The sequence below is a fragment of the Camelus bactrianus genome, chromosome 13 (assembly GCF_048773025.1).
Source record: "Camelus bactrianus isolate YW-2024 breed Bactrian camel chromosome 13, ASM4877302v1, whole genome shotgun sequence".
In the NCBI taxonomy this organism is placed as follows: Eukaryota; Metazoa; Chordata; class Mammalia; order Artiodactyla; family Camelidae; genus Camelus; species Camelus bactrianus.
Window position 1 is genome coordinate 29,389,781 of NC_133551.1, and position 16,044 is coordinate 29,405,824.

The following is a 16,044-nucleotide window of genomic DNA, read 5'->3' on the forward strand; positions in this document are numbered from 1 at the left end:
TACCCCTGACTCCCAGGCATGTGGCTTGGCCTGGCCAACAAGAGCACTGCATCCCCAGGCAACAATGATTAATTAGCTTACAGGTAAGCATGTGACACAGGTTATTCCAAGCGCCCTAAAGATTGGAATTTGTGTAGGAACTACTCAGCTGAGACCATCTCTTTTTCCCTAGGACTCCTAGCAGTAAGAGTGACCTGATCATGGACACCATATGAAACCTGAAAATGAAACCAGCATTGCAGAAGGACAAGCCAAGAGATGGGGGAAAAACTGAATCTTGATGCCATCACCTTAGCTCCTGGGTCAAGAGGTACCTGAAGTTAAATCTACCCTTGGATATTTTATTTTATTATTTTATTATTTATTTATTTATTTATTTATTTATTTATTTATTTATATTTATTTCATTTATTTATTTTTATTTTATTTATATTTTATTCAGTTAATTTATTTGTTTATTTTTATTTTTATTTTATTTATTTTATTTTATTTTATTTATTTTTTTTAATTTTATTTTTAGTTACCTGATGCAGTAAATTCTTATTTTCACTTAAGTTCATTTGAGTCAGGTTTTCTGCTCTTTGGTAGCAAAACAGACCTGATGGATAAGCCCCTTTCTGTCCATGTTTACATAAGGTGACCCTCAGAGGTAGAGAGATATGTCTTGCTGTAATCCTGTGTAGTCACAAATAGACACGCTTTTTGCTCGAGCTATCCAATTTGGTAATCAAGTTGCAGAAATTCACTGGATAATTACCAGATTTCCTCTTTGTTTTACTTGAAATGATACCAGTCCTGGATCAAAAATATTTTCTCTTTGTGTTTTTCTACTGTTTCAAAACATGCTATTCAATTGGTAGCTATTCATGGAGGACCAGTCAATTCCAATGTGTAATAACAGGTTTCCTTCAGGGGTGTAACTTCCTTAGGTGGTTCACTGAGCCAGCAATGCTAAGAATGAAAAGCTCCTGTTTTTCCATCAGGAATATATGGCTAAAAACATTTCTCTAACCAGACCTGCCCTTCCCCTCATGTTCACCGTCCCTTGAATTGTAGCTTAAGTTCCATTATCTCAAGGAAATGATTAACCAAGCTTTTTCTTTATTACATCAGAGTTCTTTTCCCTTCAAAGCATTCTAAACTGTGTTTTACTTGTCTCTGACTACCAGAAATGTGGCTCAATGCCCTGCATAAAGTATTTTCTCAGTACGTGCCTGTTGAATTCTGTTAAGTCTACACACACTCATAAGCAGGCTAAAGGTTATAAAGTTTGTTCAGGTTACAAATCTAACTCAAATCTAGACTGTTGGAGCTGGAGAGGACTGAAAGATACTTTAGCTGAACACTTTCATTGCTCTCTGTCTCTCTCACTGTCTGTTTCCCTCTGTTTCTCTCTCTCTCTAAGAAATAAAATCTTATAGAGACAACTAAAGTCCACTTTACCATTCTCTCCCTCCTCCCTGACCCCTAGAGTTAAGCTCTATGGCGAAACTGCTATATATCAATCCAGTGTATATTTCTATACTCTTACAATGTATTTTAGTGTCTGAAAATCTGCATAAATGGAATCTTTAATGTTTCCTTTTGCTATGTGCTTTTTCTTTTCACTCACTCTTATATTCTTGAGTTTATCCCTGTTGGTAATGTAGATCAGCTCTGGGGCAAGCTTGCACGTGAGCACAAGGAAGCATGTATACAACTGCTTACTGAAAACATCAGAGCTGCCCAGTGTAGGGGAACGGATGAGCTGAGATTTATTCGTGTAATGAAATGCCAATCCACAGTTAAATAACTTCTGTATTTCACATGGTCCAGAGAGGTTATGTGAAATGGCAAATGTCACTCAGATGAGTAATGGGAAATCTGAGCCTGAATCCAGAACTTTTGGGTGCTCTTTTAAAATTAAACTTATATTTTTAAGTAATTTCAAACTTGTAGAAAAATCATGAAAATAACACATACTAAGAATTCCCATATACTTTTTTTAATTTTAATTTTGATTTTTAATTTTAATTTTAATTTTTAATATGTCACTTTTGTTTGATTCCCTCTCTCTCTCTCTCATTCGATCTCTCTTGAGATACAGTTTGTTCACTAAGCCATCTCAGAGAGGTTGCTTGCATATATCATGGCCCTTTAGCTATAATACTCCAATGTGTTTTCATATAAATAAAGATACGTTTTTAAGTAGTCACAGTACAGGTGTCAAATGCAGTAAATTTTAACATTGATACAGCATTTAAAAAAATAAACTGCTGCCTGTATTAAAATTTTGTTGAATGTCCCAATAGTAATCTTGATAGCAAATTGCCCTTTATGCTTACCCTGGCATAGGATTCAGTCCAGGATCATGTGTTATATCTGGTGGTCAAGCCTAGTTTTTAAATCATTTGTTATTGCTGAATCTGAACATGTTTCGTAGGTGTGCTTTTTGTAGTTCCTCTGTTACGCACACCTGCTGACTTTAATGTACTTCTGGTGTAACTGTTACATTCTTAGATGCTGTGTACATTAATACTCCGAAGAAGAAAACTCCAGTCCTGCACGGCGAACTTTACTTTAATGAAACAATTTAAACCCCAGCTGAGAAATTCACAGTAGGGCACAGTGCTGAATGAGGCACATGGTGGCAATGGGGTGACCCAGGTTCCACATCTCACAAGCTGGGTGGCTCTGGCAGGGTGCATCAGCTCTCTGACTCAGTTTCCTCGGCTGTAAACTGGTGATAATAATACCTTCCAAGTTGCTGGGAAGTTAAATAATGTTTGGGAGGAGCCCCGTATGATATGAATTCATGGGACTCATTTGTATCAGAGACTCATTTGTTTAGTTTGTGCACTGAGATTTAGCTTCTCTCAAGTTTGTGTTAATAGTTACGACACCTAGTAGCCCCGAAGCCTGTTCACAGCAGGAGTTGTGGGAGGTGACACTTAAGTCATTTCTTCCCTAGTTTATGACAAGTTTACCTGGTTTCTGTACAAACACAGATATGGTGCTTTCTCTTTTACACATTATACCACATAAAGCGCGGTACTGTGCAAAAAGTTTTTGTTTACGTAGTCATAAAAAAGGAAGTTTGCATCAGTTTGTCCAAACATTTTGGTCAGCCATACTTTACTCACATTCAGTCACATAATTTAAAGGTGTTTTCCTCTTCACAGATAGCTTGCAACTGTTGAGATGGACAGATGACAATTATAAACATTTATAAGAACAAAAACATTAGAACTTCGTGTCTAATTTTAGCCTTCCAGGTGGGATGCACGATGAGTTGATGATGCAATCCAGTGGTCCTTCACAGGCTTTTAAATTTTATGGCGTTTTCTTCAAGCTGAATTGCATTTACTGTCAATTCTTGTGTCTGTAATTGCAAAGAGGTTGGTGTAGGAAGATGTTGTCAGGATGGCTTGAGGTTTAACTCCAATTTACTAACAATTTACTGAAAACAATGCCAAATACATGTTTGTGCAGTAGCCCTGTTCAATTTCTGGTAAATTAGTATACAAGATAAACAAATACTACCATTGCTAATCATTATTAAAAGAAAATCATGTAGATTCTGGGAGCAAGCTACAAAGCTTTTTTTTTCCTTTTTAGTTCTAGGGGGTTGTATTAGAACTATCCATTACAAACAACAGAAATACAACTCTAAGTAGCTTAAGTAAAAAGAAGACTGTATTATAAAGTTTTATTTTATACTGTACGTCATGAACGTAATTGAACCTTATTAATGATTAAGACCAGGGCATTTGGGGTTCTCATTCCATCTCTTGTCTTTGACCTTCCCTGTTCATCTGTTTATTCTTCTTGCTCTCTGTCTATAGACGATCCTCCTTTTATACTGGTCACATGGGGAAAAAAACATGACTATCAACAGCTTCTGAACTTTGTATCTAAAATTCTGTCACTGGAAAGACTCTGTTTCTTTAAGATTCCTGAAGAAGGCCCTTGGTTGGTCCAGTTTAGGTCAGGTGTACACCTCTAGCCCAGTTGTTGCAACCAGAGTCAAGTCTTGGGAAGCCCTTAGATTGTCCTGCCTTGGCTTAGGACAGCCAGCTGACCAGGGTGACACTGGAGGAACATGTGGATAGGAGGAAAGGGGCAGTTCCCAGAAAAGGGAAGAGGGCAGACAATAGATGACCACCACAGGGGTGGACTCCACCCATTCTTTGAAAAAATAATTTCTGATTACCAATGGCATCCGTAAGGATTAATTCAGATACAAATACCAGGATCACCGATAGCAATGAACTGAAAACATTAGTGTCATCTAAAAGTAGAGGTGAGTGCTCCAGGGCAGCCCCTCAAAACCATCAGGGATGTGGGCCCCTTCCATCCTTCTGCTCCACCATCCCCAGGGCATGGCTTCTATCCTCCAGGTCACCTTGTAGTCCCAGATGGCTGCTGGAGCTCTAGCTATCGTGTCTACTTTCCAGTCATCAGGCAGGAGGAAGGGGGAGGAAAGGGGAAAAGGCTTCTCCGCGTGTCTGTCTCTTTTAAAAAGATTTCTTGGAAATCCCTCTGACAACCTCTATATATGTCTCATTGAACAGGACTCAGTCACATGGCCACATGTAGTGGAAGAGAGGCTGGAAAATGTCTTTCTGTGGGTGCATTGCTGCTTCAATAATATAGGGGTCCTGTCAGTAAGGAGGAATGTGAGAGTGGATGTTGAATAGACAACTAGAAGTCTCTACCACATGTACTATGAGCCAGACACTGGTAAAAGGAAACAAGGTGTGTGTGATAGATAGACAGTTAACTACAGCCAAGCCCTAAGGAAGCACAGGATGAGGGGGCGATTCCAGTGCCAGGTGGAGAGGCTAGTCTGACAGGGGAAGGGCGTACCTCCTCTGTTTTATGAAAGTAAGGAGAGAGGATGAGTGAAAGCAATTTGTAGATGAGGTGGTGGTGAAGGGAAGGGGCTCCTGTTGGTTGGCACCTGTTGTCCCTGAGAAGACAAGGTGATGGGAGGACTGGGGGTGCCAAATAACAACCTGCAAAGGCAGAAAGTGGCGACTTCTCAACCCTGGCAGTGCACAAAATACCCCTGATGAACCTAAAAAATGACCGGTGAGGCTGGCAGTGGTGACAGGCTTCAGGGGTTGTTGGTCTGTCTTTTTTGATTGTGTGATTCTTAGTTCTCCAGGCAATTCTCATGTGTAGGCAGGTGAGAGATACTGGCCCATTTCTAAACAGCTAGGTCAGTGTGGGTTATAAAAGAGCTCTGGACTAGGGGTCAGGAAAGTGAGGTGTGCCCCACCTCCGCCACGCTGCCCAAATCACGAAGCCAACCCCAGCTTCACTTAGAAAACGAGCAGGCTGTATTTTCATGGTGTTATAATCAAGTATTTCCTTCCTCTCTTTCTCTCTCTCTCCATCCCCTCTCACTCTCCCCATCTCTCTCCCTCCCTCTCTTTCTCTCCTTAATTACAGTAAAGCTTCACTACCAGCACCCACAAAATTAACACTTAAAAGACTGTCATTTCACCATCGTCAGACTTCAAACTTTAGATGGTTAAGCTTAACTTCCTACTCTTTCCATTTTTATTCCCCAGGCATACCATCAATTTAAGAGAAATTAAAGACTGTGCTTCATTTTAATCCCTATTTTATGTGTTCACCAAAAGTTATAGATTTATATTGTTACTAATGGAACTCTAAAGGTACTTAGAGAATTTACTGTTCGGGAATCCTGAAGTAAATCTTTGCAAAATCAAAGAACTTCTTAAAAACAAAAACAAAAACAGGTTTCTTCTTAGACAGTATATATTCACTCTAGAAAAACCTAGAAAAATAAAGATAGCAAAAGAATAAAATTAACATATTTAAATGACAGGATTATAACTAGCTTATAAGTATAAAAAGGATTGTAAGCATAAGTATAAATATTTGGAGAATAGTCTGTTTTCTCTATTTTGTTGCAATAAATGCAATCACATTGCACATACTCCTTTTCACTCATTCTTATTATGAACTTATTTCTATGTTAAATATTCTTCTGCATCATCATTTTTAATCCTATTGCATGAATACCAAAAGATTGTTGAGCGGATTATATAAATACATGGCATGAAAAAAAAAGAAAATTAACAGGCTAGCTTGAAACAAAATTAGATGGCACTGAAAACAATAATAAACAAGCAAGAAAGTAAGTACATTCTATGGATTATCTCTACTTGACTATTTTAGTTAGAATTTAGTGACTCTTTTTACACTGAAGTTCCTGTCGATGACGAAGATGCCAAGTCTTTCAGAATTCCGCTGTTGTTTTTATAAGTAAGCTATTTAATTAATGTCCTGAAAGGTGAGGGCATCTATTGGTTTGCTCATTTACTTTAGCACACCACACAGTTCTCCTGCTCCTGATTATCAGACAGAGCTGGCTAATTAGCGTGGCGGCTGGGAACATTTCCTCCTGAAGAAGTGAGAGAGATTGTTTACTCACTGAGGTGTTACTAACTCTGCCATATGAATCTACGTGAAGTAAGGTCTTCAGTCAAAAGCAAAAAAGGTGGTTGAAAACAACTGTCATGTGGAAATGATCCAAGGAAATAAAACTGCAGAGTTGAAAAGAAAAATGCATATGTTTGCATTGTAGCATTGATTTCTCATCAATTACAGCGTCAGCTTAGAGAGAAACAACAATGATAGAGATAAAACAATAGAGTTACGGGAGAAGCCTCAGAAAACACACTGAGGCTTGGAAGTTCTTTGATGCCTTCATGTAATACTGTTTTCCTTCTCATGGGAAACAGATGGAATTAATAAACTGAACCATTGTTATTCATTTATTCTTTTAACAAATATGTATGACAGGGCCCAGACCCTACAATGTGACAGGCAGTATTCTAAACATTAAAGATTTATGGGGCAAAAAAGCAGACAAAATTTCTGCCTTCCTGGATCTTACACTGTAGTGGGTGGCAATGAATAGTGTATGAAATATGTAGTATTTTCAGTTTTAGATGATGTTGAGTACAATAAAAAAAGGAAAAGGAGGGAAGGAGACTAGAAGGTATAGCAGGGAGGTCCCAATTTTAGATAGAGTGACCAGGTGGGGGCCTAAAGGTAGTGTGGTAGTGAGCAATGCAACGGCCTTGGGGAAGAGCATTCCGGGAAGAGGGAACAGCAAAGCAAAGGCCTTGGGGTGTTTACTAGGTGACCAGGGGACAGAGAGAGTAAACAAGGAGGGGCTTCTTGGTCACGGTAGAGACTTGGACTACTGTTGTTTGTGGGATGGGAAGCCATTGACAGGTTTTGAACAGACAAGCATTATTTTAGCAGGATCATCTAGTTACATCTAGTTACTCTATTGAGAGGGACCGTAGGAGACTTTTGCAATAATCCAGGCAAGGGATGACAGTGGTTTAAACTAGGTTGGTCTATTTGAAGTAGTAAGAATTGATTTAATTTCTTCATGTATTTTAAAGGTAGGGTGGATGGGTTTTCTTGATAGAGTAGATCTGAGGAGTGAGAGCAAAAAAAAGTCAAGGATGACGCCTAGATTTGTGAGCCACTGGAAAGAGGACAGTACTATTTACTGAGACGAGGATGTCTGTGAGAAGAGAAGTTTTGGGAGATCATCTTATATTGGGTCTTACAGGCCATGAGGATGTGCAAATGGGTATGTCAAACAACTGAATGTATGGGTCTGGAGTTCAGGGTAGAGTTTGGGCTAATGTGTTTTCATGACATGTAGATGGCACTTAAAGCCACAGAATGGACAAGGTCACCAAAGGAGAAACAAAGACCTGAGCTGTGGGGCCTCCAGCACTCATCTAATAGAAAGGCTAGGAGAGACAAGAAAGGATGCTGAGAATGAGTGGCTGGAGAAAGAGGTCATAGGCTTGAGGTGTCCTTGGAGTGAAGTGAAGGAAGAATTTCAGGAAGAAGAGGGGAGTCAACTCAGTCAAATCTTCTTTTGCAAGGTACACCAAGATTGGTATCCCTGCCCCAGAAAATAGGGCAAGGGGAGAGACCATGAAACTCTGGTGATTGTCTATGGTCTCATACTTGGCATGTGGTACATTCAGAATTCAAAACTCCTGATTGTTTGACCTCAATCCAAGCTCTTAAAGGGAAAATAAAAGAAGAAAGTGTAGTCCACCTGCTTGCAACATCAGTTATATTTGTAGTTCAACATGTTTTTCTGCAAATTTTTTTTTGTTATATGAGGATTTCCATTGCTTAGTAAAATAAAAGAAACAAAATGGGAAAAAATAAGACTTTTAAAGAATGCTTTTTAAAAAATCATCATTTCATCAAAGTGATAAGGATAGGCTTAATCTATCATCTATTTTGTTTCCAGAGTGTTTCTGGGTTGGTTGGTTTGTTGCATTAGAACTGCTTTTCTGCATTTTAGCAAGCTCCCTCCCGGCCCCTAAGGTTCTACACGTGCTGCCTCTGTTCACCCAAATGGAATCTCGGCAGGAGCACGTTGGCTGGAATGTGCGATGAATACTAAAAAAGGAAAAGTGAACCTGCAGATACTTGGCAGCTTCTTAAAATCCTAATCTCCCTATTTAATGAAATGCAAGTGACTGTCAATTTTGGGAACTAAGATAAAGTAAATCTTCTGTATCAAATACCAAAGTAAAGTGGGTGCTGAACTTTGTTTAAATCCAGACGAGAAGAGGTTTGGAATAAGTATCACATCAGCCAGGATCCACTGAAAATCAGATTTTGCATGTTTTCTGTGGAATCCTGGTGCTGAAACAAAGCGTGAGTAATCAGAACGTAGGGCTGGTGCTGCTTCCTAGGTGGACAAGAGCAGTCCTGCACTACCAAAAAGGCACACTTTTCAACTTTCCTAGACCTGTTCTCCTGCCTCCTCTTCAGTCCACACGTCTGCTGGCACTTCCTGCCCCTCCGCTCAGGGACCTCGTATTCCCCATTCTTGCTATTTTCGTTTAGGCATCTATCCCTCCCTGCCAGTTTCTCATATGTGTACAGACGTATGTAAGAGGACTCATTTACAGGAACGGGTATAAAAGTGAAAACCTGGAAACTATCTAGATGTCCATTAATGAGAGAACAGGTAAATATATTAAAACACATTTATTCTGTGGAATACCATGCAGCTGTTTAAAGGAATAAGGTTAAATATTATGATATGTGAAGATTTCCAAGATATACCTGATAGGTGAAAACAATGACTCACAGGACAGTACTGCAGGTTAACCATTTAGATAGGAAAAAACTGAAAGAAAAGCACTAACTTGTTGAGAGTCACTGTTTTTAATGCTGGGGTGACACACGGGAAGCAAGAGTGTGAAGAGGGACTGTCACTTTTCATTTCACTTACATTGGTATTACTTAGATTTTTTTAAAGTGTTTTTTTTTTTCATGAATTACTATGTAGCCTTAATATATATATATGTACATATATGTTAATTTTACTATTGTATTCTTTCTTACTTTCTTCTAATAAAATTCACAGGCAGGATGTGAACAGAAAGAAAACAGTCAGGTTTATTGACTTCCGTAATCTCACACTTGGGTTCCAGTGTTTGACTATTTATGATTTCCTTCCTGTGCTCTGACAAAGTCACTAATTTTAGGTATGCCTTTATGGTTAGAAACAGCATTTTGTTTTGCTTGAATTTTTGAACCAGTGATCTCAAGAACTATGTTTCTGCAACACTTGCTTTGTCTATATATATATATATATATATAAAATTTTATATATATATAAAATTTTTTTTCTCATAAAGCTAGGCCAGAATCCTCTTCCTACCCCAAACAAAAAGGGACCATTTAAGAATAAGTTATTAATTTGTTGCTAAATGTTAATTATGAGAATTAGATATTAAGTTGTTTTCCTGAACATAAACATAAAGAAAATGCATCTTCAGAAAGTTGATGGAAATTCTGTCTATAAAAGATGCAGGGTATTTATCCTACATTAATGAAAAGTGAAATTAGCAAAGTGGCTGTGAGGGTCCTAACGTGAAACATTAATTGGTTTTCAACGGTGTAATCTTAGCAGTGGGAAAGAGACATATTAACATTCTATCAAACCTTTGTTAGAGTTTGTAATACTGCCTTAACTAGAGCATCCAAGAAAGTTGTACATAATTCACTCCATGACTCAGAATCCAATTAGTTTATATTGGTTTCATGCTTTTACCCAGGAGAGATCCATAAATTGTTTTTAATCACTTCTTTTATTTTAAATCAATAGTGTCTGCCAAGTGGGTAATGTTTTGCATTAAAACACCACCTCATATAATTGGTATAATTACTTCATAAAGAGATCAACTGCAGCAGTTCGGCAGTCTTTGGGTTTATAAAATCTAATTATGTTCACAACACAATGTTTTATTCTTACTGATCACAAAAAGAACATAAACTTGAACAAAACCCAGACATTTATGATGAAGTAATTGCAAAGAAACAAGTTGATTATTGCATGTAGTACGGCCTCTGTTAGTCTCGGAGAGAAAGCTCCTTTTTACAGTCGTTCAGAGTGTGGGGAGGTTTGAGGGAGTTCTGGTCTCCTTCACCTGGGCTGGCAGCCTTGTGGCTGAGATGAGGCGTTTGGTACCATCCTGAGATACAGGCTTCTCAAGGCTGGGCTGGGGCTGGGGCTGGGTCTCCTGGGTGTGGAATAGAGATCTCACAGCCTTGGATTTCCACACTGCACGGACGGATGGGCTGCATCAGCGGCAGCTGTAGAGGAGGGGTGGTCGGTGGTAGGGGGTGGACAGGCACGAACTTCAGCCTCTGTTTCAATAGAAGATCTGCTTCCACCTGTTTTACATTTGGGGCTTCAGTAACAGATTTCATTGGGAGAAAGTTGCTGAAATTTATTTTTGAAAACCTTTCCCCTGTGCCATAGGCATGTGTTGCCTCTATGTCAAAGGGAGGATGACTGAAAATATAAGGAAAGAAAAGGAGCAGGGACCACCTTCTGACTGAAGCAGGAGGACCAAACAGCAACCCACCTGAGAACTGCACACTAAAACTCATAAGCCTTCTTACAGCTTCAGTATTATTTCTAACTCTGGTAAAAACAGATTCCTAATTTAGAAAAGGATAAAACACACACAGCAGCCAAGAAGATATCCCAAAAGTTGTACTTCACTTGTTCCTCCCTCTATTGCTTCTTCGTAAGAAAAGGGAGGTTGGGGTGAGGAAGATACAGGAACGGAGGAAATCGGGTGTCCTTCAGTCAGCTCTGGTACTGTCCAGAACCATGGTGTTCATTCTGCTTCAGCATCACTGCATATTAACCTACTTTCCTTTCTTTGTATTTCTCTCCCCTTGTTTCCTCTGAATGGTACCTCAAGGGGCTTTTTCTCCCTATGTCTCTCTACTTTCTTCCTTTTAACCCACACCAATAAGCATGACATATTTGTTTAGGAAGCAGCAACTTACAAAGATATGAGACTCAGAGAAAGAAAGTTAATAATAAGCACAAGGACTAGATGGGAAGATGAAAAGATACACACTTGGCCCCTAAATCTACAGAAAATTCTGGCTGAGGAAGGGAGAGATGGCAGGGGGCTGGGGTTAAGGGCAGCTTGTCCAGGAGGGAACGAAGCAGAAACATTAACCATTGGGGGATTCTTCTACAGAAGGGACTTCTCAGTGGCAAGCTGGGTCTCATATGCTGGCTCTTATCTGTGATTCAAATTGCAATGTCAACATCCCCTCCTGGGAGAGAGCTTCCCCGACTGCCCAACATCAAGTAGCCACCAAGTCCCTCTCCACCACGTTATCCCATTTTACCTCTCTACACAGCACTTATTATCTGGCATTTTTCTTCTTTATTTTCTTCTGCCTTCCTCCATCTCCTATCAACCTCTTCCTCACTAAAATGTAAGCTCCTTTAAGGTCAATGTTTTGGCTCCATGTATTATCTGCTTCTTGCCCCTAGAATATCAGCCCCAAGGCTGCAGAGACTTGGCTGATTTTGTTAATATCTATTTTGTTCAAAGTGCCTTGTACATAGTAGGGGCATTCAACACTTCAGTGGATACTTGTTGAATAAAAGAATCATAGAAAGAAAACCTTTTTCCATTTACCATGGTTGCATTGTGATGAAGCAGCTGAACTTTTCTCTGAGCTGAGGCAATGGCAGACACATTTCTTTGGTCATAGGTATAGCCTCGATTTTTAGTCCACTGAGACCAACAAGGGCCAATGGCATAGATGGAACTAGACATGTCTCCTTTGTGCTGAAGGGTGATGTGGGTGTGGGGAAGACACCACAGGAAGAGAACGCACTCCAGGGGACAAGAAGGAGAAGTTATAAAGTAGGCACTGACTACATTGAAAGCACACGCAGAAGATCAAATAATGCTGCAATCGTTTAAGCTTGACAAAAGCTTTTTTGATGTGTGGCAGGTTACAATTATACTGAAATACACTATGAAAATACTCTTCACTTGTTAACAGATGTCTTCATCGGATTGGTAAACATCAAAGGCTCATCTTGGTCTTTTGGTATTTCTATCTCAAATACTGCATGCCTCTTTGCTTTATTACATTCTCCCGTTAAGTAAGAATAAAGCAAAGGCATATGGTCATTTACAAGTCAAGATATTTAATATTAACATTTAATAAGTGATTTAAAGTATCCCCCTTTCAGAATATGTAAAGTACAACAAATATATATACATATGTATATATATTAAGATAAATAGAATAGAATTTCACAGCAGGAGATACATTTCTTACGCTGAATAGTAATATTCATTTAGGAGCAAAGGGCTTTAGTAAATGATACAAAGTAAAATAAAGAGGACTAAGTGTAGAAAAAGAGATGAATTGTGACAAATTAGTTATATGTTGGGCATTAAACAGTCTTCATAGAAAGAGTGACCAAATGATTTATGATCCAGAGAGATGCTTCTGAGAGTGAAAGGGCACACTAGTCCTAATTAACACTGGGACATCAGACAAAAACCAGGATAAACCAGAATGTGTGGTCAGCCTCCTCATGGGGACACTTAATGACAACAAAACTCTTTTTCTTTTTCAAAAACTGAAACAAAGCAAAATAGCTTGCCTGTGTGATGAACACTGATCTTTTTTTGATTAATTGCTTTCTTTGTTATAATAAAACTAAACTATTTAATCTGAATATAAATTATTGTTGACAGCTCTTAGAAGAGAAAGAGAAATTCAGTGGGTATCCACCCAATTTTCAAATTGTTCTGATCATTAGAAAAAATTTCCCTGTGACTGTAAGAATTAATCATAATAGAGAAGTCTGCTGGGTACCATTTCTCGACATACAATATGTAGTTCACGTTGTTAAGATCACCCACTTTCAATACTGACCTGGTTGGCAGATTGAGTTTGTTTCCAGCCCCAGCCCTTACTGACTGTGACCATCGGGAGCGTTGTGTTGAGAGGATTCTGAGGCCACTTTAGGGCTCAGCAGAAGGGCATGTGGTGATGAGTCACTAATGTCAACAGGAGATGTGGGATGTGGGGCAGTGGCAAGTGTGGCAAGCATTGCCCATATCTGTTTGTTAAATTCCTGTTTTAACAATAATTTTCTGACATATATCTAATGCAAAAGAAATAATTACACCTTGTTGATCTTGCATCTTCTAGCTCAATAAATCTATTACAGTGTAATTAATACACCAACTACACCACAGAAGTACAGTACCGTCACTCAGCATTATCACTCTTAACTGAAATTAAGACGGCTATCTCATGATTTCCACACATCACTGTTTTACAACTCTCAGTCCAAAGTCAAAATAAGGAAGATCAAATTCTTAACACCTGAATAGAAAGTAGTAGAACAAATAGCACGGCAAACATGTTGATTAACTGCATCTCTGTTTCTGCCCCTTACTTATTTTGTTATTTGTGGACTATATTTTTATCTACTCAAGAGAACTGTTAAGCAATAAAATAAAAATTAAACTTGCTTCTCCTCTTGCTAGCAAATATTAATGTCTTGACTTTAAAGAACTATTTTCAGCATTTATTTCACTATCACAATATTTCATTTTATTTTAGACTTAAGACAACAGAGAGATCTGTTTGGTGTCTTGCAATGAGGGAACATGAAAAAGATATAGTTCGGAGGGCGGGAAAGGATAGACTGGGATTTCAAAATTGTAGAATAGATAAACAAGATTATACTGTATAGCACAGGGAATCACAGAGGAAAAAATGTGATAATGAGTGTATATACATCCATATATGACTGAAAAATTGTGCTGAACACTAGAATTTGACACATTATAAAATGATTATAAATCAATAAAAAATGTTTAAAAAAAAAGAAAAAGATATAGTTGATTTTTTTTTAAACATAGGAGGTGTCCCTAATATTGCTGCTGCTTTTGTGACCATGATGTATGTTCCATCTTTGGATCTTAATTCTCTAAGAAAAAAGTCAGAATTAAATTTGTAAGGTGGAGATCCAACTTCAGATTGCAAGGCAGCTTTTCCACATGAATTTTCACTGCAATACAACTCTACTTTTCTAAGAGTGAAATCCTATCAAAGTGGCTTTCCAAAATATTTTGTGGAAAATAAGAATTAATAGTTGGCAACTCCTCGTTCATGATCCCCAAACAGGAGACGAATTCATCGGGCAGCAGGGTCTGCTCTGGAATAGTTTCATTTGGTGAAGCATTTTCCAAAAGCATGGCGGTTTCCCCCTCTACTGAGTTTTGCGTGTCCGGAGGATTGCATTCTCCTTGGTTTAAAATGAGGCTTAATTCTTCAAGAAATAGTGTGTTGCTTAGTGAATTCATACTTGACATAGAAAAAGCAAAATTAGGATAGTTTTTAAACCTGGCATTCCTTCCCAGGTCTAAGGAATCAGCTGGTGGTCTGAGAGTTGAGAGAGCTGTTTCGTCATTCGTGCTGAGATGGTTTCCCTCAGTGAGAAAATTTGAAATCTGGGGTTTGTACCCAGTGTTGGGGTCAGGAATATACACAACTGTAGTGTCAGTGAGTAGTGACTTCTGCAGGCTGTCCCTTGTCTCCAGGGAGCCTGTATTCTTTTCCTTCCTGTAGTCCATGGGTTTTTCTTCTGGGAGAAAAATTTCTATCTCTGTAATCATTGGATCGACATACAAGACCTGTTCGCTGGAATTATTATTCATAAATTCACTTTTTTCCTAGAAAGAAAAGACATTGTTTTATTTTACAAAAGGCATTTAAACAGGCCAACTGGATAGTTGAATAAGGACTGGAATTCTGCTTTCTCTCGACTTTCTTTTCCTCCTTACTTTTCTTCATTTTGTTTCTCTTCCCATACAATTTCCTCCTTTCATCTTTTGTTATCCTGCTCCATTCCAAATGTTTGTTAAATTCCCTCAGGAGAAGACTGAAGCAAAGGAATAATAAAGATAATCCATGCTTTAAGCACCCTTCTTGATTTAAAAATTTTAAGGAGAAAGAAGCCTCTTGCATAGTAATTTGCATATTATTTCAAGGCCTCTTAAATTTTGGAATATGGTGGAATATTTCTTAATGTTCTAGAGCCTTACAAGAAAACATTTTGATACTTAAATAAGAGAAAATTTTTGAGGGGACAGGGGTGCAGAGAATCCTATTTTCCTTCCATTTTAGAATAAGGTTGTAATAAATGCTTTGTGCTGTGGTTCTAAAGGTGTGCAGCTGCTCACAATTCAGACATGTCTGTGATGATCGATCAGGAGGGTGGATAAAGAAAGCTTTTATTTTTTGCAAAAGCCTGATGACTCTTCTGGTAAGAAAAGGCGTTGAGGCCTTCCAGCTGATGGCTGGCTTCGCAGGGCAAATAACTCCCACCCAACACAATTATAAAATGATAGCCACCGGCTATGGACTGAATGTTTGAGTCCCTCCAAAATTCATATGCTGGATCCCTAATCCCCAGTGTGATAGTCTTAGGAGGTAATTTGGTCATGAGGGTGGAGCCCTCATGACTAGGATTAGTGTTCTTCTAAGAACAGATACAAGAGAGCTGATCTCTTTGCCTGCCGTGTGAGAATACAGCAAGAAGGCAGCCGTCTGCAAGAGGGCGCTCACCCAAAGCCAAATCTGCTGGTGTCTTGATCTTGGACTTCCCAAGAC

The 16,044-nt window shown here is 38.7% G+C and overlaps 1 protein-coding gene across 1 annotated transcript in view; it reads right to left on the reverse strand.

Annotated features, from left to right (window-relative positions):
• Nucleotides 1-4,431: 4,431 nt before the first annotated feature.
• Nucleotides 4,432-16,044, reverse strand: part of IL23R (interleukin 23 receptor) — a 60,711-nt gene continuing 49,098 nt past the window's right edge. Inside the window, exon 11 of the mRNA XM_010963436.3 lies at nucleotides 4,432-15,104. Coding sequence (XP_010961738.1) covers nucleotides 14,454-15,104 — 651 coding nt within the window. The 3' untranslated portion in view covers nucleotides 4,432-14,453. The remainder of the gene's footprint in view (nucleotides 15,105-16,044) is intronic.